Raw genomic sequence first — 27,436 nt, forward strand, 5'->3', positions numbered from 1 at the left:
ATAAAGTGTTTTTTATAATGTGAACAGTCTATTTACTTAACTTATGTATGTTTAAAGTACATTATACTTAGAAATAGAAGTTTATGAGCTGCTTATAAAATTAAAAAGTGTTAATAAGCTTATAAATATTACAGCTTTGTATTTTCTGCAATAAATTATGGATAAGTTTATTGTTGCTTATAATTTTTACAAATTTTTCATCATAAAAGTTTTGGCTATACGTTATACGGATTTATTATACAACGATTCGCTTCAGGCTAATTTTATTTATTGAACCTTTTGAATTAAACTTTATGATTTTTACGAACTAACAAAATTTTTCAAACAAATGTAAATAAAAAATAATTGCCAATATATTTTAAATTTTTTAAAACTAATGAAACAAAGCTAAATAAACAGAAAACTAATTATATTTATCTACTTTAAGTAAAAAAGCCTATATTAAGGTACACCAAATTGTTTTTTATTTATATTCTTTTTTAGTATCAAACTAAATATAAAAATACTTTACTGTGAGAAAATCTTTAAGTATGCATTATAAGCAAATCAACATACTTTTCTAAACATGCTTTTAATCAAAGTTATTTCAGCTCTTTTCATTAAAAATTCTTATTAAGTAATATTTTTTTCTTGTCCTTTTCAACCAAAAACTAAAGCATAAAGTATACAAATGTTATTTTTAATCAAAAATAAGAATAATGAAAAAAAAAACTAAAGTATTAAAATATTCTTTTACGTCTTACCTTCAAATATTAACTTTATTAAACATAAATATTTTACTGAAAAACTTTCAATTAAAATAAACCTCAAGCTGTAAGAATAAAAGCGTTTTTATGCAACATTATTTACTTAGAAGTAAAACTCATGACGATATAAATTTTTAACACCTTCGTTCATACTGCTTTAATAAAATTAAAACTTACTAAAAAGAATTTTTTTTAAATCTGTGTAAACATTATATCGATTAATAGTTAATACTTTATGGATAAAATATAAATGGTCATAGTGCAATACAACAAACTGAGAATATAAATTATTTAAGTTAACTTTTATAATAAAAAAAAGGCTTTTTTTGTTTAAAATTTTAAAACCGAAATCTGAAAGGCTTAAAACACATTAAGATTTTTTTTTTGTTCAGTTGATGTAGATTTTATGTAAAAATAACAAAAATTATTAAAACTTCTCTAAATCTTACTTCGCTATAACTTTTTACTAAACTAATTTGTCTAAACTTTTTTTTTTATAAGAAATGTTTTAAAATCATTTTGTATTAAATATTTCGCGCTCCTATTGTCTCATTAAATAAATGTTTTGTTAAAACTCATTCAAAACAATTTTTAAGACTTTTACTAAACTGTTTCGCAACTTCAGTATACAAGAATATACTTATGAAATATACTTGTGTAACTAAAATAAGTAGTTATATTTTAACTACTTTGCTATTGTTTTATTCATAGAAGCTTTGTTTCCTTTTGATAAAAGCAAATATATTTTGCTTTAAAATCGGAAACTAGTAGCCAATTACCGTAGACACATCACCTGGCAAACTTTCAACTGATATGATTTAATGTTTACAATTAAAAGTTTTGTCTAAAATAAAAATTTTCACTTTGTTGTTGCTTAAATATTTTAAATCAATTATTCAAAATAAAATCTGTATTTAATTTCAATAAACAGAACTTTTGATACTTTTTGAACAGGCTTTCAGTTTTATTAAACTTGATCAAATTAAGAAACTTTGTAAAAATAAAAAGCTATATATTTCATTTCAACATTTCATTTTAATAAATTTGGATTTTAATTCATTTAGTGACTGTATATCTTTTATCATTTCAAATCATTAGAAGTAAGTAAGTTTTCTGTTGTTTTTAGATTTACAAAACTTGATCAACCTTAAAAAGTTTTCTTAGTAATTGCGTTTAAAATGTAAGTGTAAAGCAGGTATTTAGTAAAAATTCGTAAAACATTTAGATTTTTGTAAAACACTAAGTTTCATAATATTTTAATCACAAACTACATAAAGCTACAAGATTATTTTCAAAAATGGTATCTTGTCTTCTAGTAGTTTTTAAACAAGCACCCTTGAAACAAGCTAATTAATTGTATCATCCAATGTTTTTTTTTTGATGAAAATTAAGAAAAGTTTTTTCTTACATACAACAAAAACATTTTTTAGTTCAGCAATGCTACAACTATGCGGAAAATTTTAGCGATTTATTTTTGACCAATTTTAAACTCTATTGTTACGTCATAAGTCTTCATAAGATTTCAAAACTTTTCATGCTGATTACAAAACAGTCTTTTTTACATTGATTGTTTGTCTTGAAAATAATTTATTTTTGTCAAGATGACCTCTGCCTTAAGTTCTAACCAATCAGATGATTTTAAAGATAAAGTATGTAAAGAGGCTGAAGGTTTGGTCAATGACTTTTTTCCATCTAAAGTTGCTGAGCTAGATGCTCTTCTCGGTAGACAAGTTTTTCACATGAGTAATTTGGCAAAAGTTAGACAGGCCACTGCAAAAACATTAGAGAACCTTAAATTGTATGCTAAAGACGGGGAGAATGAAGAGCCTATTAAACCAGACGTAATTTTCAGTACTAATGAGTATATAGTCAAGATGATGGATATGATTAAACCTCAAATCGTAGAACTTTTAGAGGCCACTGGAACTCTGCGAGTTTGGGTGGTGTTGTTGATTCCAAAGATTGAAGACGGAAACAACTTTGGTGTTGAGGTATGTTAATCATAGCCCGATTAAGTTATTAAGTAAAAACATGTTGTTGTACTATAAAACTTACAATTTAGTGTACAAAAGTATAAACTAGTCAGAATACTTATAATTGTAATAACAAACTCTTAAATACAGAAAAGTGTTCTACAATAGTATATTTTGTTTTTTATATTGCTTTCTTAAGAATCAGTAACAACCAAAAACTAATTTCCTTCTAAAATTAATAGTTATGACGACAATAGGTTATAACTTTTGATTTTGGTACTTATAATAGCAGACAGTATCAGCTCAACTTTTCTTGTTGTTGTTTTATAAGCAAATCACGATTTGTACAAATTGAAATTAATTGGTGTACTGTAATTCGGTTTTGTTAAGAGTATTTTTTTATTAAAATAGTTACTAGTGAGATATACAGTTTAACAAAAATTAAAAAAAACTGCAATATATTTCAAACTTATTAAAAATCATTATATTTATTTTTTAATACGTTTATTACTGAAGTTAGGTAATAAACGTATTAAAATTTTACTCTTTGCATGAAAAACATGTAAAGCATTTACATTTATTAATTTATCGATTTAAAATTTTAGTTTTTGTTAACCAACTTGCATTAAACTATAAAACATTTTAATAATTTAAAAAAGACAGTTTTAAATAATTAATAGAACGTAAACAAGCTGTCATTAAAGGAAAAATTTAAATCTTTTGCAAGTGTTGCCAATCAGCTTTTTGTTTCTTCAATATTTATAATCAACTGTTGTAATACAGGTGCAAGAAGAAACTTTAGGTGAACTTCGAGTCTTTGAGCAAGAATTGGCGGGTAACCAGGAACAGATTGCAAACTACTTCCTTGCTCGAGCCAAAGTTGTCAGTCAAATAAGCAAGCGTCCAGGAGTAAAAGATTACGCCAGGTTCATTACAGAAGAAGATGAAAAGCAGTTTGTTGGCTTGCGCTTGATGGTAGCTGAGCTTAGAAACTCTTGCTCATCCATACACGATTTGATTATGAAAAATAAGGACAAGATTACGACTCCTCGTGGTCAGAGCAACTTTAGCAGTATTTACTAGGTCGACCGAGCTCACAAAGTAAAAGGAACAAAATAAAAACCCTAAAATCTCAGTCTTGACTTTTTTGTCGTTTAAAGTTTTAACGCATTTTGTGTTGTTATCTGTTATATTAACAAGTGATTTTTAATCTTGTAAGATAAAAACATGCCGAATAAAACATTATATCTACGGTATTTAAAAAATATATAATATTTTTTTTATTATCATTTTCTGTAAATAAAGTGTTTTACTTGTCTACAACATGTCTTATAGATAAAAAAGCCAAAAAAAAACTATTTGCTTACTGGATGAAACACGTTCTTTATCTTTTAATAAATAATCACTAAAACAAACTACTTTTAATAGTTGTGAATAAACTATTTCTGAACCAAATGTAAATGAAAAGCATTACAACTAAAAAGTAACACTTAAATATATTTCTAAAGTGTCTCAGAAGTAAAATTAAAGACAAGTAAAAACAAAAACATTATATATGTTTTTACTTAAAAGTAAAATATATTTTAGATAAGTTTAAATTAGATATAAGTTATTTACTAAATAAGTTTGTTTACAATTTCCGGTTTGTTAAATATATTTTATCGCATATCAATAACTTTTTAGAAAAGGTAAAGTTTATATATTTACCATTACTGCGAAACAGTTTTTCTCTTAATCTACTTTTTTTAAGTGACATAAAATTTAAAACACTTTTTAAGCACGACGAGAACTTTTTCTTTATATCGTATTCAATTTTTTTCATTGACTATTAAGTTTAGTTTAAAGTGAACAATTAAGAAACTGGTAGTAATTTGTTATTAATGGTATAAGCAAAACAGTGGGCAAATTAATTAAAAACAGTACAAATAAATTAGTTTAAAAGTTTTGCAATTATTCCACTCATAACTTTTAAAAGATTTTAGTAATATAAATTACTTATGTTTTACTTTAGGGTGTTGGAGCTTAAGTAAGCAGATTTATTGAAATTCTTGATTAACAAAAATTTTCTTTACATGTATGTATAGCTTAAAACTTTGTGTGAATATGTTCAGTAGTTAACCACTCAAAACAAATATTCATTAATAAAAATATAAAATAATAAATCTTCGATTTATATACTTTTTTTTTTTAATCTTTTTGAGAATGTAATACCAATTTTTCAAATACAAATTAGAACAGCATTTTTATATACAGCACCTATATTTCGAAAGCTTGTGTATAGAAAGGGAACATAATAAAGATAAATTATTAAATTGAAAAATTAGCACAATAGTTTTTTCTGTAAATTATTTAAGTTGAACTTTTTAAGATATTATTTAATGGTAAAAAACATCCGATTTACTCTTCCCTCTACAACTATGAAGGTCAAGCAAGCAAGTTATCATCACCTGTAGTTCTACATGCGCCTTTAAAAGTTACATCAAACTAACTAAATAAGTTATCACTTGGAAAAAACTATTAAGCTTAATTCTTAACATTACACAGTATAGGAAATAATTATTAATGAAATTTACCGCAAGATCAACAACGACAACATCATCCGAGACAACCAACGAACGATTTCGTCCTAATCATAGTCGCGAGAAACCACTGATGTAATCTTAACCAAGCGAGATTAAATAATAATTAAGCCTGCTTGGTTATGATTACAGCAGCGGTTTCTCGCGACTAGGCCTACCTAATGAGTCCTATTTAGGACGAAACTGATCGTAGGTTGTCTCGGATGCTGTTGATCTTGCGGTAAAGTTTATTAATTATTATTGATGGTGTGAAACATCTCAATTCTGTTGATGATGGCCGTATTAACTACTGTTTAAAAGTTTAGGAAAGTCATGAATCTCAAATCCCCAAGCAAGTATCTGCCGATGCTGCAACAATCCAGTTGTGTGGTCACTGCCACCAGTGTGAACTCACAATCAGCTGTTGCAAATTTAAACAAACAAGTATCTAACTAAAAGTGTTAAGTTCTATAACAATATTTAAGACATTTTAAATATCTTGTACAATTAAAAAAATAATTACTTCATTGATTGTATTTGTTTGTAGGTTAGTTTGAAAAAGATTTTATATTGAATAAACGTGAAGATTGCACTAAAGCAAAAGTTAAAAAAAACTTGATTAAATTCCCTTATTATAACGGTTTCATTACTGAAATACTTATCAAGTAAACATTTATAGAACTATTTTAAAGTAGCAAATTGTTACTTTAGCAAGTAAGTTAAAAGTAGCATTTTTTTAAGGCTAGTTAAAGTTATTTTTTATGAATTGATTTGACAACCATAATTTTAATACTTTTGTATTTAAATATTTATAAAAAAAATTTTGTGCAAGCTAAATTTAATTTTTTGCAAATGTACAAATTAAATTTAAGAAAATATTTATCAGAAATTATGAAAAACTCATAGAACTGATTTTTTAACTTGTAACTTAAACTTACAAATTGAACTAATTCATCTGACTGAAACCTCACTGATGACTAATACACAAGGTCCTTTGACCAAAATTTTTGAGTGTTGATTTTTTTAATCGTGTTCAAAAGCTTATAGTTTTTTGTATGAATTATTCATAAAGTAACTTTTGAATTTAGTACCTTAAAATTTTTTTCATTATAACACAATTTTTAATACTACATTTCGTTTAAATTTGGTAGTGTCTGAAATTCAACATATCTAAATAAACTTTGGAAAGTTCTCTACAGCATAATAAAAAATGAGTGAAAATTATTCAAAATAAATTCACGATAGGCAAAGTTAAAAACCTCAAATTTTACAAGTTGAAAAAACTTAGAAAAACTTACATATTTAATTTTGAAATTAATACTTTCAAACACATAACTTTAGTTTTTAGGACTGTAATTTTTTTAAATGAGCTATTGATCTACTAAAATATGAACAAGTCAAGTGTAAATACGAATAAATTACTTTTAAACTTTTAAAAGAAGTAATTGTCAGTACTATAGTTTTATCGATTGGCTTAAATTCAAAAGAATATAATTAAAATAACCTGAAGTTTATTGTGATTGAAATGGGTATATAAGTAAAAGTATAAGTACAAAATTCAGTTAAGTTTAAACAGTATAACGGCAAAAAATAGAATAATATACAAGTAAATTTTCAGTTTATTAGAACAAAAACAAACTTCACAGTATCATCCTTAGCGAAAATTGCTGAGCAGGAATTTTAAGAATTAAAAGAAACACTTAAATTAACTAGAACAAAACTAAATATATAAGCTTGCTTAATTCGTAAATAATGACGAACGTGTGAAAGTTATAAACACAAATACACAGTGAGTAAGAAGGCTACTTGTTACTTAAGACTTCATGTCAAGGGTGTTAGTAGGGCCGATATGGAGACTATCAACATACCGGTCCTCAACAGGCATGGTGAAGTAAGAACTCTTCTTGAAGTTGTCATCTTTCCTATTCATCTGAGTTACACCCTAAGTATATACTTTAATTTGTTATCAATTTATTCGCTAATATGTTAACTAAAACACAAATAAATTAATAAAATATTGCTAATTTGCAAGTAGTTTGAAGATTATCAAAAAAAAAAAACAACAGTAAAGTTTTAGCACTGCTGTATAACTATAAAGTATATTGTTCAGAAACAAAACTTAATAATTTAACATAAAAACTTAGAGATTATTAAAGAAAACTAAACCTTGTTTTAGATGTTGTAAATATATAAACAAACTAAAATATTAGCAAGAACTCTATAACCCATTTTAAAATTTTAATTAGTCAGTGTTGTAAAAATTTATTTAATTTAAGTTCTTAAACACTAAAACTGAATATATAATAAAAATTTATAACTACAAATACTTTATAAAAGTTTTCTTATACTAAAATTTTAATTTATAAAATATACAACTTTTCAAAAATAAATTGTGTCACAAAACAGTCATGTCCTTATTAGGTTAAGTAAAACATATACTGTTTTTAAATATAGTTAGATCTCAAACTTAACGTAAGTTTTCAAACCTCAACCTAAACATCTCAATCTACTTTCTTAAATTTTATTTGATGTAAATAAACTAACGTGTACTTTTTCAGCATTTTCAGACCAGTATGACACACTTACTTCATTGTTAACATCATGTGGCTGTTAAATTAAATGATAAACATTAAATTTCGGTCGGTCATAATAGTCTGTACTGAGTTATAATATAACCCAGATATTATATATTTTTAAATGCAGTTTATAAATACAACAAATTTACTAAAATTAGTTAATGTCGATTTAGTTTGCCTGAATAGAATTATTTATTACAGTTTAGAAAAAAATGTACACTATTTAAACGTAGATAAATATACATGCAAACTTTTGTAAAATATGAGCTAATATATTTCATAATATTAAAAAAATCGGATTTTTTTTAAATGTTAATCTGATCTTCCAGTTTTGTTTTTATTAAAACTTTACTAGAATAATAACTAAAAGAATTTTGTTATGAAGTATAAAACTCAAAAAGTATTATAAACATTTAAAAAAAAGAACTAACCATTGTGGGCTCTGGAAAAGTGGGTACAAACTCCGGTTTGTTGAACGACTTGACGTAAATGCTGTTATAGTCGGTAGGTTCTTCATCTGGTAATTCTGCTTTTTTAGTTCTTAGATAGTTTCTGTAATAAGCAAACATAAGTTTATTGGGAAGTATAATTATATTTAATGACTATAACTTATAGAAATTTACAAAGTACACATAATAACACACAGTTACAAATTAAATTACAGTAATAGTACTATAATGTATACATATGAATAAAGTAGCATGTTCTTATTAATAGAAGGGTGTAGTTCTATTTATTCTAAAAAAAAAAAAAATTAAAGAACGTAATAAAATTTTACACTTATATCTATAAATTAGTTATATAATAGAAATAACTTTTTTCACAACTATCACCAACTCGATCTTTATGCGTAACACAGTTGTACCTAACGGACTTAAACACAATTAATAATAAACCAATAAGATTTCTTACTGCTTTTTTAATGTAGTCAAGTACAAGGCCTTCTCTGACCGTTATATAACAACACGATTTTAACCTATTAAGAACATGTAAATTTAATGTTTTAAACAACTTATGTACATTAGGGTGCTTATTTCTATAGCTACTTTTGATTTTCTGGAATTTTTTTTTATGTTTTGGAAACATTATAAAAACACCCTGTGCAAAGTTTTAGATGATTATAAAAAAAACTTTCACCTTGGCTAAAACCGATTTTCTAAAAACTACCTCAATGAAAAATGTATGAGATCCAAAAAATACAACTTTTGAGTTTTAAGCTGAAAATATTTTACATGTGGATAATCATCACACAAACACATTGTGAACAACTTAAAACGATTTATAGAAAATTTTATGGTGGCATTTCTTATTTTTATGTAATTTTTTTCACTTTTTGTAAGTTTTTTTGAATTTCTAGGTTTTTATTTAAATAGAATTCAAAAAGGTTTTTTAAATAAGCTCTTTACATTTCAGTAAATTGAGCAATCTTTTTTAGTTAAGACAAATAACTATATAGATTTTTATTTAAAAAACAAGAAATACTACCATAAAACTTTCTTTAAATCGTTTTAAGTTGTTCTTAATATGTTTTTGTGATAATTGGCCACATGTAAAAAAAATTCAGCTTAAAACTCCAGAATTGCATTTTTCAAATCTCATACATTTTGCATTGGGGTGTTTTTAGAAAATTGGTTTAAGCCAAAGTGAAATTTTCTTCAAATCATATAAAATTTTGTACAGGTTGTTTTTATGATATTTGCAAAACATAAAAAAATGTCCAGCCAGAAACTCAAAAGTAGCTGTAACAATAAGCACCCTAATGTACATCATTCAATACCTATTAAAGACTGAAAAAAGGTCTTTAATATACTTTAAAAGTATCACATCAAAAAAACAGTTGTTGCAAAACAAGCTTAAATAATTTTTTAAGTCCTTAACTGCCTTAAAGTTAGACATATTTTTGTAATTCTGTCAACAAAACTTTTTATACGGCTGTATAAGTAAGATAAAAACAAACTTTAACTATTAAAAAGAAAAACCAAAAATATAAACTGTTGAAACGCAATATTTTAAATAAATGTATACATTACAATTGTTTGAAACAAAACTACTTGTTAGTACTAAATGTGATACCTCAACTTGCTTTGTTAAATTGTCAAAATAAAAGTTTTTTTTTTCAAACACTGTTAGATTGAGTTGTCGAACTTTTTCAGTTGAGTATTGAATCAAAGTACTAAAATTTTTAAAAACTACAGTCTTAATAAAAGTTATTTAACAAATAATAAAAATATTACGACTAAAGCAAAAAAAGTTCTTACAATGTTAATAACAAAACTAAAAATTAAACACAATATTAACAGTCTTAGCTTTAGTTTTAACTTTAATGGATGTGTAATAAATAAAAGTTTTAAACTTTTTCCAAACCTGTTAAGATTTTTAAAACTTATAACTTTTAAGTATGCATGATTTTTTATCATTCTAAATTAAAAAACCGTCAAACTTGTTATATTGGCATAATGGAAATAAATTGATAAAAAAATGTTAAAAGTTTTTTTATAACTCATGAAAATTAGTTATTTTGTTTTTATATTATTATAAGAACAAGCATAATAGTTAGTAGCACATGTTTATATAGTTTCAAAAACTAATTTATTCAATAAAAAAAAAACCTAAATCTGCTAGAAAATGTTTCTTCAATAAACTGAGACCTCACTCCTTTGGTACGTATAGGGGGATACTTTGGCCGTGAGTATGCTGCCATCTGTGTAGTTGTCTTTTTGTTTTTTGCATCAAAATTCATAGTAATAATTCCCTTGTTACCATTCATCAATTTTTTTGCAACATTTGATCCAGGATCTGTAAGCCCTTCAGGGTCAAGGCACTTTGTTTTCCTCTGAAAAATTAAAAAGACACAAATTTTAAATGGTTTGGACAAGTATAGAATTAAACTTATCTTTTTTATAGTAATTTTGTTAATAAATTTTCTTCAAATAAACTTTGCTTGCATTAAACAATGACAAAAAAATGCATACATTATACAGTTTTGGATTACAATACAATATTACTTAAACTTATTAGTAAACTGAAAATCAAATTCTGATAATAAACCACTTAATATATATTTAAAGTTTTGTTACTAAGTTCCTGATTTGTACAGTTTTATATATCTTATTCACTAAAATTTTTGGTGCTATAAAAAGATTCAATTAAATAACTATTTAATTGAAAAATATTTAACAAGAATTTAAATTTTTTCAAGAACACATTATAGTAAATTTCACCTAAATTTAATTAGATTTTAATAAAAAAGTATAAAGCTGAGGCAACAAAAATCAATGATATTAATTTGTTTATAAGAATTTGCAACCTCTTCAAGCCAGTTACCAATCATCACTTCACCCCCTCTGTTTAGAGGTCTACATTGACGAGTTACATCCATTTACAGTGAAAGTATTTTAAAAGCTGTTTTTCTAAATAAAACAGGTATTAAAAATACAAAAACAAGATACTGATTTAGTACTTAAAATAATTCCCTTAAGATTAGCGGAAGTAAAAGGTATCTTAGTAATAATAAAAAATACTATTCTATTTTTGATTGTATACTAATTTGTTATTTATATTTATGAACAATTTACTAGTGACTTATGCAAAACTACAGTTTCACAGTGGTAAAAACACCAATGATCATCAGTTACATTAAATATTTAAAATCACTACCTATGGTTGTAGTATAATCGTATATCTGAAGCTCTTTAATTATTAATTAGAGCAAAGTTTTATTAACATAACTGAAGGATTTTGAAAAGCATTAATAATATTTATTGAAACAATTTTGTTTACTTTTAAAAACTAACTAAAATTTTACATTATCTAAATAAAAGTTTAAAACCTCTTTTTTAGTTCAAAACAACAACAATAGAAATAAGTGGGGTAACAAATTAATTTAAAAGGTTAGTAAGAAAAACAATAAATGGCTTATGACTACCATTTATGATACAGGTCCCTTACAAGTTAACTATTTTTCAATAGAAAAAAACATTATCTGGTATTCTTAAATATATATTTTGCTTAAAATTAATTACAAAACTTAATTTATTTCAACTATATAAGTAACAACCCAATGTACTTCATACAAGTTTTAATATACTTTCATTGCAACTCTTCAGAAACTTACTGCAGACATTTGAAAAAAAAAAAAAGTTTTTTAACTAAAAATAATAAACTTTAGAAAACTACATAAGTGACTAATTAATAAAACAATCAATAGAAAACAATTTTCAATTTTTTTTTAGATTATTGTAATACTAATTAAGGAAATAGAAATCAATATCCATTTTTAGATATATTAATTACAAAGAGTAAAGCTAAATTCCTCACCAGTTTGTATAGAAAGCCTTCATTTACAGGGAAATATTTACATTTTCAATCTTTTTGTACCAAAAAAAGGTAAAATAAAACTGATAGGAATCTTATACCATTGGCTTGTATGATTTGTTCTCCTGATTTTCTTCATTCTCAAGCAGAAAAGATTAAGTAAATTCTAGTGGGAAATGGCTATCCATTAGAGCTTATAAAAAGAGTCATAAAACCATACAATGACAACCTGGGAAGTCTAAATTGTTTGGACCAGAGAAATTTCCTAGGGTTCTCAAACTACCATAGTTGGTTAATGTATCACGTTTATTTGAGAAGAAAGTGCAAGAACTAAGACAGTTGACTTATAACCAAGTAAAGCCTAGAGTAGTATTTGTTTCAAAACCAGTTTATAGATTGGAACTCAAAAACCCAATATCTTACGTTGACAAAAGTTGCATTATTTACAAATTTAATTGTTCTGTAAAAGAAGTTATAATGGGCAAACATCTAGGCATCTAAAAACAAGAGTGAAACATATACCTAAATTTATATTAAACTTTATAAAAGAAAAGACTAATAATAAGACAAAAGCTGTTGTAATTGCAATAAAATATCCTCAATAGCAGAACATCTGTTTAATAGCATTGATTATGCAAAACTATGATTTGTAAAATTTAAGGTTATTAAGAATTGAACAAATTCAATTGATTTGGTTAGAAACCTGAATTATGTAAGCAAAAAGAGTTTGACGATAAGGTTTCTTTATTTATTTGTAAGTATCTTTGGTTATTTTAATTACTTAAAAGTGTCTTTGTTTGTTTTAAGCATTTTATTTTGTATTTTAAAATAATTATTTTTGCATTAATCACTATGTTACATTAATATAAAAAAATGTTTTAATTGATTTTTGTTGATTGTTTTTTACAGCAATCTAATTAGTTTCTTAAGTAGTTTTCTAAAGTTTATTGTTTTTAGTTTAAAAACTATTGTTTTATTTCAAATGTCTGCAGTAAGTTTCTGAAGAGCTGCAATGAAAATATATCAAAACTTTAATGAAAAACATTGAATTGTTATTCATATTGGTAAAATAAACTATAGTAGGCTTATGTTCGTGATATTAAAAAAATACTTTATCTATTTTTTTTATTATTTGAACATAAATTCTATGTAAACTCATATTGCATATAAAATGAAAATTTTATTTAATTTATCATATGATGGTGTGTAAAAATGAAAAAATCTTAAGGAGTGGCCAAAAACTATTTAAAACTATTAAATTTTGTATTTTACCGTTAAATTTTATTTATTTATATGGTTATACAAATTTGCTTACATAAAAAAACAAGAACGGTTTTTGAGGTTTATTAAGCTGCTCTTCTGTTTTAATTTACATTAAAAGTATATTAGGCAGCACTAATTATCAGTATGAATAAAAAAAAATAAAAGTTAAAAAAACAACAACAACACAAAGTCAATTTATTTTACAAATAAAATGTTTTGAACATATAATCAGAAACTATTTAGAAATTAAAGCTATCTTTAATACAGAAATTGTAAGAACTGTAGATGAACAAAAATATTTTTTTTTTCATTTGAACATCAATTGTGTGGCAAGACAGATATATAATGTCAAAATACTTGGAGAACATTGAAAATTATATTTTAAATTGCTTAAACAAAAGTTTTATAATGACTTTTGGCTACTGATGAATCAAACTGTTTGTAAAAAAAGTAAAAAAAAATCACCTGCTCTATCCCATAACAGTTTTTATAGTTCATCTACTGAAGTTGACTGCAGTATTAAGTATGCAAAACTTTAAATTGATGCTGCACCTCATTATTGGCTTGAACTTATAACTAAAGTACTTTTACTCTTTTTTGTTTACTCTGATAGTAGAGTAACTGCAATCTAAATAACTAAAACAAAGTTTGGCATAAATACTTAAAAATAGGTTCTGATGTTTTGTTTAGTGTGTAAGAAAGCTTTTTAAAACTACTAATTTCTTACTTGGTGTTTATTTTCACTTCAATTTTTAGATATATTTGTGAATGTATATAGTAATTTATATTCTGATATTTTACAACCTACAAAACATGTTCATAAAATTGTTGTTTACGGTTTTTGTTATTTGTTGAAGCAGGTTTTAATCTTGCATTTTATAACTTAAGATCTCAATAGAACCTCTAAGTCAGGGGTCAGCAGGTCAAAAAAGGAACGATTTTTATGTGCTTTAAAAAAAAAATTTAAAGTTAACTTTTTGAACAAAAAAAAATTAGGCAATAGATTTTAATGCCGCTTGCGGGCTGCAGTTTGCTGATCCTTGCCCTAAATCATCCAGAGCACATATCTTAATTTTAGTTTTTAGAGTTGATAGGGATAATTTATTAAGATAAATTTAAACTAAAGTTTGAACATTATAGATGTTTGATATGTATGCTTTCTCTCTTTCAGACAGACATACATAAATCATTTCAAATTTATTCCTATACTTCATAGTTACAAAAATTCAAGTTTTGGTTGATGACCTGGAATTAATCTTGGCACTAACGTTTATCTTTGAGGGGAAGATTAAGACTGATATTTTTCCACCATAAAAAACACTTTATTTTACTAATTTTTGATGAGCTTAGATACTAAGTGTTTAAATCAAAGCTTAAGTTACAATTAGTAAAATCTTTACTCATAGTAAATTAAAAATATTAGCTTCAATTATATAAGGCTCTTTTTTGTTTTATAAATGTGTCAACATCAGAGTTTTGATTTTTCAAAGCTTAACTAAAAGAATTTTTATAGCCATCATCAAGACTGACCACAAAATGTATAAATTAAACATTAATTATCAAGCATGGTTGCCACTGATCAAGCTTAGACAAATTTCCTGATTTTTCTGACTTTTTCCTGACTTTTTACCAAAATTTTCCTGACTTTTCTAAATCAAACTCTTAAATTAAACTTATTTTAAAATACATAATCTAAAACTTAAAACTATATAAAGCTGTTCAATATGTTAATAGAAAATTTTTGCAGTTTTATAAAGGATATTTTACTAATTTATACCAGATGAAGGCATTGGAAATAAAATTAAAAATTTTTGTAAATTTCTAGGAAAATTTTGGAATTTTTTCTGACTTTAAAGGACTTTTAATTAATTTTTACTATTTAAAGGCTTTGGAAAACAAAGAACTTTGTAGATTTAAACTGACAAAATCTGACTTTTTTTTTAATTTTATCAAATTTCCTGACTTTTTTTTCAAAACCCCCCATTTTTTCCTGACTTTTGTAATATTTTTTAATTTTTCCTGACTTTTCCTGATTTCCTGACTTTTCCTGACCGAGTGGCAACCCTGATCAAGGACTAATTATAATTAGATCTAATAAACTTGTTAAACATATTGCTTGATTAATTTGCATAAAGAAATGAAAGTATCTAAAGTTAGCTTGGTTTTAGGCATAGCAACAATGAGTGCTCCATTGTTCTTGAAGTAGGGACTCTTTGAAAATGTATATAAAAACTTGTTGCTCAGTCTTCAAGATCTCGAACAAGCTTCAGCTCTTACGAGAGAATTGTAAGACAATATTAAGATGACTGCAATTTAAAGATTATTTCCCTTTTGTTTTCTTTTTTTGGGGTTTAAAATACGTAATAAAACTTTAAAAAAAAAATGTCTAGCATAAAAAATATTTTCAAAAGCTGAAATTTAGGATTAAACTTAGTTTTTTTAAGTTACTATTAACAAAAAAAGTATTCAAATAGTTCAAAACTTATGCAAAAAGAAAGAAAAAACAACAATTTTTGTAAAAAGAAAAACTTGGTATTTTTTTATTTGTTATAACTTATTCAATACCATGAGTTTTTTTTAATAAAGTAAAGTAGTCTATACATAAAAAATTATACGTACATATACGCAATTTTTAACTTATAGCGAAAAGACAATTTAAGTCTGTTAAAGAAAAATTTAATGCTTTATAAAAATACTACGTTCTTTAATAATTATTATTTTATCGCAAAAGTAGTTTTATTGTTTTTCTATCCTTCATAGGTATGTTTTGAAAATTAAATGCACAACAAGAAATTATTTCATTCTTTTTTATGAGTTTTTAGAGGAGAGACATAAGTTATTCCGCTCTAACATCTTTAAATTTCAATTTTGCTGATATCAAAACAATTTTTTTTTTAATTATAGCGGTTATAAGCATAAAAATTAGTAATTTTTTTAAGTTAACTAACTGTTTTATAGGTTTATATTGGTTAAAAAGCTTATAACTCAAAATTTTACTGGTATGCGTTTATTAACGTCTGACGGTGTTTCGAATAAGATTTTTATTAAATTTACCAGTTTTTGGTGAATCTCGTTTACTAGTATCAAAGTTTATTTGCTTATATTGTTTTCAGTTCTAAAAAAATTAAATTGCTAATTTTTTTTATGTATTTGCATATCACAAGTTTTTATTATTTTAAATAAATTCGAAAGCCAGATTTTTACTAAAGGCCGTATGTTTTACACCTTTATTCTATAACAAATATAAGTGATCTAAATATTAATAAATTTAACTGATTTTTAATATTTATAACAGCTTTTATTCCTTTTTTTATAAGTGTTTAGTGTTTTGCAGCATAACTTAGTTTAAATGAACTTGCAATAAAAATTTGTTTACATAGTTTCGTAATTTATTTTAAGCATAAACTTTTTAAACGTTTAATGGAAAAAATTTGAAAACAAGCTAATTTAGCTGATAAGCGGTATAAAGTTAAAACGTTTTGAATTTATAACATCATAATATAACAGAATTAAGGATGTTACCAAATAGTTTCCGTTGACAAAACAATTTATATTCAAACAATCTTTTTTTGTTTAATCTTTATATGTTTTTAACTTTATGGGTCATTGTTAAGGCTAGGGGTGGGCAACGTTTTTAGTCCGCGGGCGGATCAGGAAGAATTTAGTCTTGGGCGGGCCGGAGCATTTAAAGTTAGTAATCTACCAGATCCAGTATACGAATTCGACCAGATAATTCCTTTTTATATAAGATTCTAATAAGAAATTATTATCCGATTATTAACGATTCGGATCCGACCGGATACTAATTTTATTGATGTGGTTGATCACTATTTCGAATTTTTTTAATTCCCAAAAACTTTCAAAATTATTACATTTTAAGTTAATACTTAGTATATATTTAACTTTATATTTTTATCATAACCCTGGGCAAAATTAATAATAATTTTATAAATGCAATAGTTAAACTACTAAAAGTTACTCTAGAAAAGCTTATTTTGTTAAGTGTATCATAAGTTTTGTAAGTTTTTCAGTTTTGTATTTTACTATGAAGGTATTGTTTTATTGAAGTTCATCGTCACACCAAACTCATAGTCAGCTGAAACTATGATATTAATGTACTTTTCTGTTGATATAACTGATTGTTCAGTATCTACAAGAGTTAAAAAATGCGTCAAGTCATTCTTACTTAGATGGGTAGAACTTTTATTCAACTTAAACCTTTGTCCTTTAGCTACAGAGTACATTTCATGAGCAAAAGTACCCTTACCAATTAGTTTGGTATTAAATCCGTTCATACGCTTAAACACTTTAACATTTTGACTTGTCTATTGTTTATGAATGTCTTTGATATAGTAGATTAAGAAAGGTAGATATGTAAAATATCAGACTTTAAATAAAACATTTTATTAGGGTAATTTGACAAAAAAAAATATTCCAAGTGAGTTTAAACAAAACAAAGTATTAGTAAGTACCAAGCTGTGTTTTCATTCTTACACATAAATTAAAATAAATATGTTTTCAAAGTCTCACTCTTACGTTTTGTAAAAATAATTTTCTAAGTTTTATACAAATTTCGTAGTATTGACCTTGTGGCCAGTCACTTCACTCGCTGGCCAGTCATTTTTATCTGCGGGCCCCTTAGTTTACGCGAATAAGCTAGTAAACTAATATTGAGTTTGTATTGCCTTTCAAACAAATAAATTACTTTTCTAACACTTGTAACATTTTTAATAAAAAGATAAAAAACATTTACTTAAACAATCAATTACATGTTTACTTTAAAAAATATATACTGATGTTTTAATAGAAATTTCAAAAAAATAATTGAGTAAATTTGCGCTTATAGAGAATTTATGTAACTATTCTTAAAGATTTTTCTATAAACTGAATTATAGTACTTGTTTAATATATATAAGTAAAGAACTACAAAGAAATTGTTAGTAATCTTAAAAAAATTGTACTCTGTCAAAATATCAATTGTTTCAAACTAATTTGTTTTTAGTTACTTAAGACAGAAAAAATAAAATCAAAACAGTCGTTTGTCGGTACAATATTTACCTAGAAAACTCAGTTTGATTTCTGATTAATTCAGGGTTTCTCAAACTTTTTTTCATATGGCCTCCTTTGAAGAAATTGAAAAAAGCTATGGCTCCCTCCGACAATATTTATCAAAAAACTGCTCTTAAACAGGCTTAAGACCTTTTTTTGATCTTTTTCATAAAATGAAAAGTAACTAGTGTGAGTTTAAAGTTATTGCCCTCTAAACTTATGAAACTTTCCCATTTTATCTAGTATAAGTTTTAAAACTACCCTTAAATACGACTAAGACCTTTTTTTTAAGTTTTATCTCCAACTGCAGAATACCTAGTGTAAGTTACAAATTATGGCCCCTTTACTACTCACATCTCCCTTTGAAGCTTGTTGCACCCTAAATTTCTAAATTATGACCTACTTTAGGAAACCCTGAACTAGTTTAACAAATGTAAATAGATCTACTAGTAGTTATATAATTATTTTAAACTTACAAATTCTAAATCTTTTACATTACAGAAAAAAAAAGTATTTGTTTACTATATGAAGATGGAAGAAACAAAATATTGAATTTTATATAGTTTTAACTAACAGCAAAAAATGTAGTTTTAAGTTTAATAAACTCGGTTTTATATAAAATCTTCTATAGTAAAATATCCTTTGTATGATAAATTAAAATTATATTGGTTTAAGCAATATAAATAAAGTAATCTATGATCATTGTGTTAATACAAGCTTTTTATAAACAATAGCTTAACAAGTTTTATCCATACATATTAGTTAGTACAGGGTTGCTAAATTTTCTCCAGCTTTTCGAAATTTCTTCCAGGTTCTTAAAATTGCACCAATATTTTTAGTTTAAATCAAGTTTAAGGTAAAAAACTGTGTTAAGTATAATAACAACATCGAAAAGAGACTTTAAAAAGTGTTTTTTATAAAAAAAAATTAGATGACGAGAAAAAAACTTATTTATACAATAGAAGTTTTACTACTTAACATGTAATAGTTTTTCAAAGATTTTTTAGTGATTTTTGTTCAAAACTTTAAGTGGCAACCCAGTTTATTACATGTAGTAAAACAAACTTTTTTTTGTTTTTTAATATAACTTTAAATCAAATTTCGATTCAAAAAGAAATTTTTTCAAAACATATCACTTGTCATCTTTCAAACTAATATCTCATTAAAAAAACAAAAAAAGCTAGTTTGAATTAAAATGTTTTACAAAATTTATATTTTTACATCATTTAATTAATTAATATGTAATATTTTATATAACATAACTTATTTATCATTTAAAATTTTTATTACAAATCAAAGTTTAAGGTTATTGAAAGTTAGATATAATATTATTAGAATAGACGTAAATATATAAAAAATAACTATAAAAGTTATTAACAACAAAGTTTATGATCGTAACATATTTTATAAAACTTTTCTTTTATACACTATAATTAAGAGAAAACTATTTTTAATCTTTTAGTAACAATTAGTAATAATTTAATTATTTGCAAAAGAAATTTTATTTTTTAATATTAGGTTATATTTAAAATAACAAGTAGTAGTTTCAAGCGAGTAATAAAAGTTAACGACTGAAATTTTTACAAAAGAAATACTTCATAAAGGTTTTTTTTTTTTTATTATAGAACGATTTGTAATATTAAAAATTATTAAGCGAATCATACGGTTGTTAGAAAAGACTTAAATAAATATTCTTAATTTTTAAAAACTATTAATAGCAAAACACCTGTAAAAAACAACAGCCATTCAGGCACAGTTTAAAATACTACCTTACTTATATAACACTACGAGTTAAAAATATACCTATATTTTGTTAAACTAAACTAAAATTTTCGATAGCTTATCTTTTGTTTATTTAGAAAAAGTTACACAAATTGAATGTTTACAGTTGTACTCAAAATAATTTAACGCACAAGATTTAAGGGTTGAATTTTTTAAGACAGGAAACAAGAATTAATCATTAACTAATAAAAATTATCGTAAATACTAAATATATGTAGCTATAAAAATAGTACGTTTTTAAATATGTAACATAATTAAAAAATGATATTGAAAAGAGGAAAAAAAAAACAGTTAAAAAATTCTTCATAATTTTTTTAGTTTTTAAACATTTTTCAAGAAATTTTTTGTTATTTCACTGATGTATTCAGAAAAAATATAAAACAGTAATATTTTTTTAAAAGATTAAATGTTAACTGAAAAATAATTAAAAAAATTGTTGAGTATAAGTACTTGAATATTGACTTAAAAATTTTTAAGTATTGAAATTAACTAAATTCAAGTTATATTTAACTGTACTGTATGTAGTATAAAAGAGTGTTTTACCATAAAACATTATTTAAAAAAAGTCTAATCAAATTGTTCCAAAAAAAAATCTATATTAATGTTTAGAAACTTAGTTCTTGTTAATAAACTACTAAAAACACAAACAAGGTCTTCTACTTCGGTTGTTTATTCTTATTTGATTTTTTTCGTGACTGAATTATCTGTTAATGTTTTTAATCATTTTAAAATTATGTAAAACTAGAACCAGTTAAAATAGATCTTTACCTTAAAAGTGGGAAACGTGCGGTTTGCGAAGTGAAATATTAGGCCGGTTATGTTTTAGATTTAGAGGAACAAGTCACTTTTGCAAGAGTCGTCATTTTTCACAATTTTTTTTATATTTTTAACGTGTTTAAATTTTATAATTAAAGTTATAAATTAATTTAGATAAAAAAAAAAACTGAAACTTTTAACTAGTTTTAATGAAAAATTAAACTAATTAAAGTAAAAACAGCGTGCTAAAAAAAGTGACTGTTGTGCATTTTTGACCACTACCTTAGTTTAAGAACTACTTAAAAAAAAACAAATAAAAATCATTTTTGATGATAAATAAAACTAAATTTAAACACAATTAAATTTATAATTCAAATTAATGCTTATAGAATAGATATTTGATTATAATTTTAATTTAATACTCTAACTTACAAAAATTACACGGCCAACTAAGACATTTTTTCAGCAAATCCAGCAAACAAAAAACTTTTTTTAGTAAACTTCGACCTACCAACAACTATTATTTCACACAAAAAAAACATTTAAAAAAATAAATATATCAAAAAAAAATTAAATAATATAACTTACATTTTAAGTGAAATCTTTCACCGGTTTTGTAGAACAAGTTGGCGAGAGAAAGCAAGCAAACTACGAAAACAGCAAACAAGGGTGCATTCAGGTGGTCCATGAAAATGTACACCCATCTTCCACTTGCATATCTTATGTAAGAAATCCTGCAAAAAAATATCATTGAAAACAATTTCAGTTTTATTTTATGTAGTATGCTCTTTTTTATTCATAAATTTGTTTACTATGTTTTTTATCAAAATCTGTATTTACATACAGTTCTGATAATTGAAATCATAAAATACTACCTTTTTATTGAAGAGCTAGATTAAAAAGTTCGATTATTTACGCAAGTCACTTGAAAAGAAAATATTTTTTTATAAGTTTAGAAATTTATACGAAGCTAATTCTCATAAATAAAAATCGCTATTTTTTCATTAACATCAAAGCGATTTACATTTATTTACCAAAGTAAATCGATTAATCTATGTTTTCCTTAAACTACTTAATACAACTTTTAATACCTGCAGCAGTTTATGAATGTTAAAAACTAAGGAAAATGCATTAAACTTTGTCTTATTGATAATTTTTTAATTATTAATTCGCAAAGATTAACATATATCTAATGATTTAAAAATAATTAACAAGATTTAGTTAATTAGAATATAACTAAGGAGAGTAAAAACTATGATCATTTAAAACATATTTTAATCTTTTTTTCAACAATTAATCTTTAGAAAATTAACAATAGAGAATATTATATGTATCAAATGTATACCAATATGGATCAAGAAACGAACTACGTTTTTCTGTTCAAGTAAATTTTTCAAAGGAGTTTTATAGATTTAATTAAAACTAATAAGTTATAAGAAAAACTTTTAATAAATAAAACTTATTTATACCAGAAAATTAAGTCTATAAAATTCAGTTAAATAAACTTATATACATCAAACTCATAAAAACGAGCATTATACTAGAAATACTTAAATCTAAAAAAAAATTAGACATTGATCAGTATATGAATCAAAAATCTTACATATACATACCATACAAAATACGATACTCCAATAAGATAGGTGAAAGAAAGTCCAGCTTTTCGACTTGGATATTGATGTGGAGTTATTATAAGTTCAAGCAAAATAAGAGCAACTGAGGTGTGCTAAAAGTTTTTAACAATTAATTTTTTCACTTAATTACAAATTAACTAATACTTTTATTATTAAACGCTGAATAAAAAAACAATGTGCTTTCAGGATTTAATATTTTTGCTAATATTCTATAGTAAACAAAAAATATTTCAATATTTTAACTCACCATTATATTTTAAACTTATAAAATAAGTTAATTATACTTAAGTAAAGAATTCTTTGAAATAAAGATATAATAATTACATAAAAAAATTATCTGAAAACATTTATATATTTTTTATAGCTTTTTAAGTAAACATAAGTAACAGTGTATAATTGATTTGATCAAAAATACAGTATTTTAATTAAAACTTTACTACCTATTTACGAAATGAGCTGAAATTTAGATAAGTATTTATAAACTTTATTTCACATTAAAATTAATGACAGCTAATAAATGCCTGTGTAATAATCATAATTATACATAAGAATGTTTAGCTTTCCACTTTAACAATTTTTAAATATTTTGAAATTAAAATGTAAATCTTAAGCTAAAACAATTAAAGAACTTAAAAATTACCTTAAATTAAAAATTTTAAATACTAACTTTAATAACTATTGTGAGCAAAACTATAACAGATAATAACTTAAATATGTTTTTCAATTACAAGTTAATCAAAGATGAACTAAACTTTAAGAAAAAAGTATAGCTAAATAGTAAATCGAAATCTGATATTAATTTTTTGGAGATTTGAAAATTTTTAATTGTCAGCTCTGTTAGTTAGAAATATTTTTACACTAAACTTTAAAACAAAAATTTTTAGTTTTCTTTTTACAACAGAAAATTATTTTTAGCTTTATACAATAAAGCAAGTTTAAATTCTACCTTAAAACATACTTGAGAACATACATTTAATAACTATAACTTACACTGAGATTATTAACATAATAAGGGATTAAATCATCGAGAAAGCTTGGATAAATCAGTTCCCGGTCAACTGAGTACACACTCCAAAATGTAGAAACTACTATCTAAATATTACACTAAGATTTTTATTAAAAATCTTTTTTTATGGAACTACCAGTTGTAATACCCTTTGTATATATACTGTTAAATATTAAAAAATTTATATAAATAAGGTTTTTTTTTTCGAAAATGCTAAACATCTACAAAACGTATAAAATACAAACCAAGTCTTTAATACTGTGGTATTCAGTCATACAGAACAAATTTCAGGATTGTTAATGTATAACACTTAAAAATAAAACATTCTTAAATATTTCATCAAGAAGTTGTACTTATCTACTATTGAAGTTTTCTTTAATATCTTATCTGAATAATTATACTTCCATATAAATTAATTTAATTTTAGGTACAAACTTAGACAATAATAATAAAAGTTATTTAAACAAAAACTTACTTAAGTTAATTTTGAGTTATAAATTTTTTTTATCTAAATGAACAGAATTAAAATAGAGACTTTGAAAAATGAAGTACAAATAAAAAAAATAGCTGACTTACCATAGCATATGGAAATGCAATGCTGGCTAAGAAAAAATCTCTGATTTTGTGGAGCTTTTCAGAACTTTTCTTATTCAACACAACAGTTAGCATATCTATTGCGAAGGCAAAAAAGTAATACGTTGTTTGGAATAACTAAAAAAGATGATTATAATTATAATACTATAACTTATCTTTAATATTTAAAACTTTTTTTTAAAAACTTTGTATTGTTAATAGTCTAACTTTTTAGTAATATTAAATTAAATATACTTAGGGTATAATGAAGTTGAAACAAATTATTTCTATAAATACATAAAAAAATAGAACTGTTGTTTGTTAATATACTTTAATCATTTAGAACAGAATAATGTTTTTATATATTTTTTGGATTCAAGTATAGATCTTACCATACTTTTTTATTTTCAGTAACATTTGAAAGAGTCAAGTTTATAGTTTTTAATATATTACTGAAAATAAAATAAAAAACTTGTAACAGTTAGCTTTAATAATTTATTATTAATATTCCATTTGATAAATGATTACTAGCAGTTTAAAAAATATTATTTATTTGATACAACCAGATACTACAACTAAGAAGACAGCTTACCTTATTAATAATTATCAAATATTGGACTTAACTTTATTTAAAAAATATTTCTTTACAAGTCTAGGCAATAAGTAGACTAAGTTTTATTTAAAAACTTACATTTGCTATTAATGATATAATCACTATATTTATTAGAAGATATTGATTCAATTTACTTAAGTTATTTTTGTAAAAACTTGCAAAAACTAACATCAGCTAAAACAATTTAAATGTTCAATTTTATAGGAAAACTATAAAACAATAATAAATAAATCATCTCCTTTTTACTTTAAGAAATAAACTTAAAAATTTTAAGAAATGTTCTTTGCATAATTAAAAAGATAATATGCAGCATTTTATATAAAAAAATCTTCATGACTAAAACTTAATAAAAATTAAATTTCTGGTATGTAAAAAAATATAACTGAAAATTTCAAAATAAAAGAAACAATATTTGATTATAATTAGGTTAAGTGCAAATAAAACTTTCAAAGTTAATAACTTAATACAATTTTTTTTTACTCAACTTACTTTTATCTATTTTAATTTACTTCATTTATAGTAGAATATACCAGTAGTTATTACGGCCATCATCAACAGAGTTGAGATGTTTTGTGCCATCAATAATAATTAATGAACTTTACCGCAATATCAACAACAACAGCATCCGAGACAATCCTACAACCGGTTTCGTCCTAATTAGGTGCTTTGTACTTAAGCCCGCTTAGTTAAGATCACAACAGCGATTTCTCGCGACTGTTCCTACCTGATGAGTCCTAATTAAGACAAAACCGGTCGTAGTATTGTTTCGGATGCTGTTGTTGTTGATCTTGCGGTAAAGTTCATTAATTATTAGTAGAATATACAAAACTTTTTGACAAATTGTCCACTTTTCTGGTTATAAGAATTATTTTTTCCAAGCCAAATAGTTGAAATATAAAACTGTATTGTACATAATTGTTTTTATAAATATTATAATTATGTCTAAATACATAATGTAAATGCGACATGCTTGTCAACCCTCGCACAATATTCCCATCCAAATCAATTCCCACCCCATAAATTTTAAGTAAAAAAATAAACACAAGGAAAAAATAATTAATAAGAAAAACAAGTTACCAACCCAGGGTAAGGGGTAACAGTGATAATAAAAAAAAAAAAAAAAAAAAAAAAGTTTTGGTTGAAATTTTATCAGGCAAGAATAGATTTGGGTGGGAATTGTGATTATACCAATTTGAATTTGTAGGTAAAACTGCTAGAATTTTTTAATCTTTTGAAAAGTACGAGCAATTAGAGTTAAAAAAAACAAAACAACTTTTGTTTTATTATTCAACTTTTTAAGTACATAACTTTTTTTTATACATACCAGGTTTAGCATTAGACATGAACAGCAAAACTTATTGGAAATATTAATAGTATAAAAATAGTTTTAGTCTTAAAAAATTAACTACTAAAAACATATTAAAACCACAACCAAAAACACTTAGCATAATTTAACATTTAGAGAATAATAAAAATAGAGATCAGAATAATAAAAAAACTCTCTAAATAAATTTTAGTTCAGTTTAGGTGATATATATACATTGTAAACTTATGTGTATTATTATTAAGAACTTTACATACATATTTACTTTATCTTCAATAACAATATAATGCTTTAGTAACTTTTACTACAGCAATACTACTGTTTTTTAAATTTTGACTTTATAAAATAAAAATTAATTATTAACCTTAGTTTTTAATAATAAATAGCAAAATTTAAAATATAAAATAATTCAAATCACCAATTCCTTATCATTTTATTAATTATCGCCCATTATGCTCTTAAAATCACCAAAAAGAGACTTTATAGCCTAACTAGGATATCCTTTTTCTATAGGACACTCTGAACACTTATCCTTAAAAATTGGAAAAAAGCAACTTATAACTTGTTTAAAAACTTATAAAATGAGGTCAGTTTGTAAAAAATTCCTTATCCTTTATGGTCTCAATAATAATATTTTTTTATAAAAATGTTGTAGGGTTCAGTACTACTACTACTACTTATTTATTAAGATAGATATATTTAGTTAATTTAGAAGTTCTTTTTAACTTTAATTAACACAAGCAATACTAAATTTGTAGTAGAAAAAAAAGTTTAATAAACTTACTATGTTCAGAAATGTTAGGAACCTAAAAGATCCTCCTAGTTTTTTTGTATGAAGTGGTGCCACAAAAAAGTTAAATTGATTAATAGAAAAAAACATCAAAATTGCCATAAAAAGATGGAAAATCTTTCCAATAGTTGTAGTGTACATTATGTGTTCAACAAATAAAGTTTCAAATTAAAAAAAAAAACCTAACTATGTACCTGTTTTTTAAACAAATTACAAGACTTCTATGAAGACTTTAGTTCCAACATTTCTAAATGAGTTATTTCGAGTTTTAATCAAAAAATACACATAAATAATACATAACAAATAAGTAAAGTTGGCTATAGTACAAATATTTTGTGAAAAAAAAGGACTATTTCAACATATCAAAAAATTAAAGTTTTGCCTGTTTCTGTCAATGGGCTTTAAGAAAAAGTAGTTTTAACTTTTTTATATAAACACCTTTATCGTAAAGTTTTGTTAAAATACAAGTTATAAAGTTA

At 24.2% G+C, this 27,436-nt stretch overlaps 3 protein-coding genes across 3 annotated transcripts; 1 reads left to right on the forward strand and 2 right to left on the reverse strand.

Annotated features, from left to right (window-relative positions):
• Positions 1-2,347: 2,347 nt before the first annotated feature.
• Positions 2,348-3,802, forward strand: LOC145838182 (proteasome activator complex subunit 3-like). The gene is made up of 2 exons (XM_082945745.1): positions 2,348-2,737; positions 3,503-3,802. Exons 1-2 carry the CDS (start codon positions 2,348-2,350, stop codon positions 3,800-3,802), a joined length of 690 nt encoding a protein of 229 aa, XP_082801871.1.
• A 2,950-nt stretch (positions 3,803-6,752) lies between these two features.
• On the reverse strand, positions 6,753-11,265 carry LOC145846889 (sperm-associated antigen 8-like). The gene is made up of 5 exons (XM_082953450.1): positions 11,161-11,265; positions 10,463-10,686; positions 8,285-8,405; positions 7,822-7,884; positions 6,753-7,219 (listed from the first exon to the last, which is right to left on the reverse strand). The coding sequence occupies exons 1-5, from the start codon at positions 11,230-11,232 to the stop codon at positions 7,091-7,093; spliced, it is 609 nt and encodes a 202-aa protein (XP_082809576.1). The 5' UTR covers positions 11,233-11,265; the 3' UTR covers positions 6,753-7,090.
• An 8,881-nt stretch (positions 11,266-20,146) lies between these two features.
• LOC145829830 (androgen-induced gene 1 protein-like) lies at positions 20,147-27,147 on the reverse strand. The gene is made up of 6 exons (XM_082937702.1): positions 26,952-27,147; positions 24,234-24,368; positions 23,642-23,743; positions 22,631-22,743; positions 21,606-21,751; positions 20,147-20,965 (listed from the first exon to the last, which is right to left on the reverse strand). The coding sequence occupies exons 1-6, from the start codon at positions 27,096-27,098 to the stop codon at positions 20,937-20,939; spliced, it is 672 nt and encodes a 223-aa protein (XP_082793828.1). The 5' UTR covers positions 27,099-27,147; the 3' UTR covers positions 20,147-20,936.
• Positions 27,148-27,436: the final 289 nt, after the last annotated feature.

Source organism: Thalia democratica, chromosome 1 (assembly GCF_965202585.1).
Source record: "Thalia democratica chromosome 1, ktThaDemo2.hap1.1, whole genome shotgun sequence".
Classification (NCBI taxonomy): domain Eukaryota; kingdom Metazoa; phylum Chordata; class Thaliacea; order Salpida; family Salpidae; genus Thalia; species Thalia democratica.

Coding starts and splice junctions, on each gene's coding strand:
- LOC145838182 (XM_082945745.1), top strand. CDS start 2,348: ATGACCTCTGCCTTAAGTTCTAACCAATCAGATGATTTTAAAGATAAA. Junction 2,738..3,502: donor GAAACAACTTTGGTGTTGAG/GTATGTTAATCA, acceptor GTTGTAATACAG/GTGCAAGAAGAAACTTTAGG.
- LOC145846889 (XM_082953450.1), bottom strand. CDS start 11,232: ATGGATGTAACTCGTCAATGTAGACCTCTAAACAGAGGGGGTGAAGTG. Junction 10,687..11,160: donor TTGGTAACTGGCTTGAAGAG/GTTGCAAATTCT, acceptor TTAATTTTTCAG/AGGAAAACAAAGTGCCTTGA. Junction 7,220..7,821: donor AAAATGCTGAAAAAGTACAC/GTTAGTTTATTT, acceptor GTATATACTTAG/GGTGTAACTCAGATGAATAG.
- LOC145829830 (XM_082937702.1), bottom strand. CDS start 27,098: ATGTACACTACAACTATTGGAAAGATTTTCCATCTTTTTATGGCAATT. Junction 23,744..24,233: donor TTGCATTTCCATATGCTATG/GTAAGTCAGCTA, acceptor TGTAATATTTAG/ATAGTAGTTTCTACATTTTG. Junction 20,966..21,605: donor TGAAAGATTTCACTTAAAAT/GTAAGTTATATT, acceptor AAACATTAACAG/ATAATTCAGTCACGAAAAAA.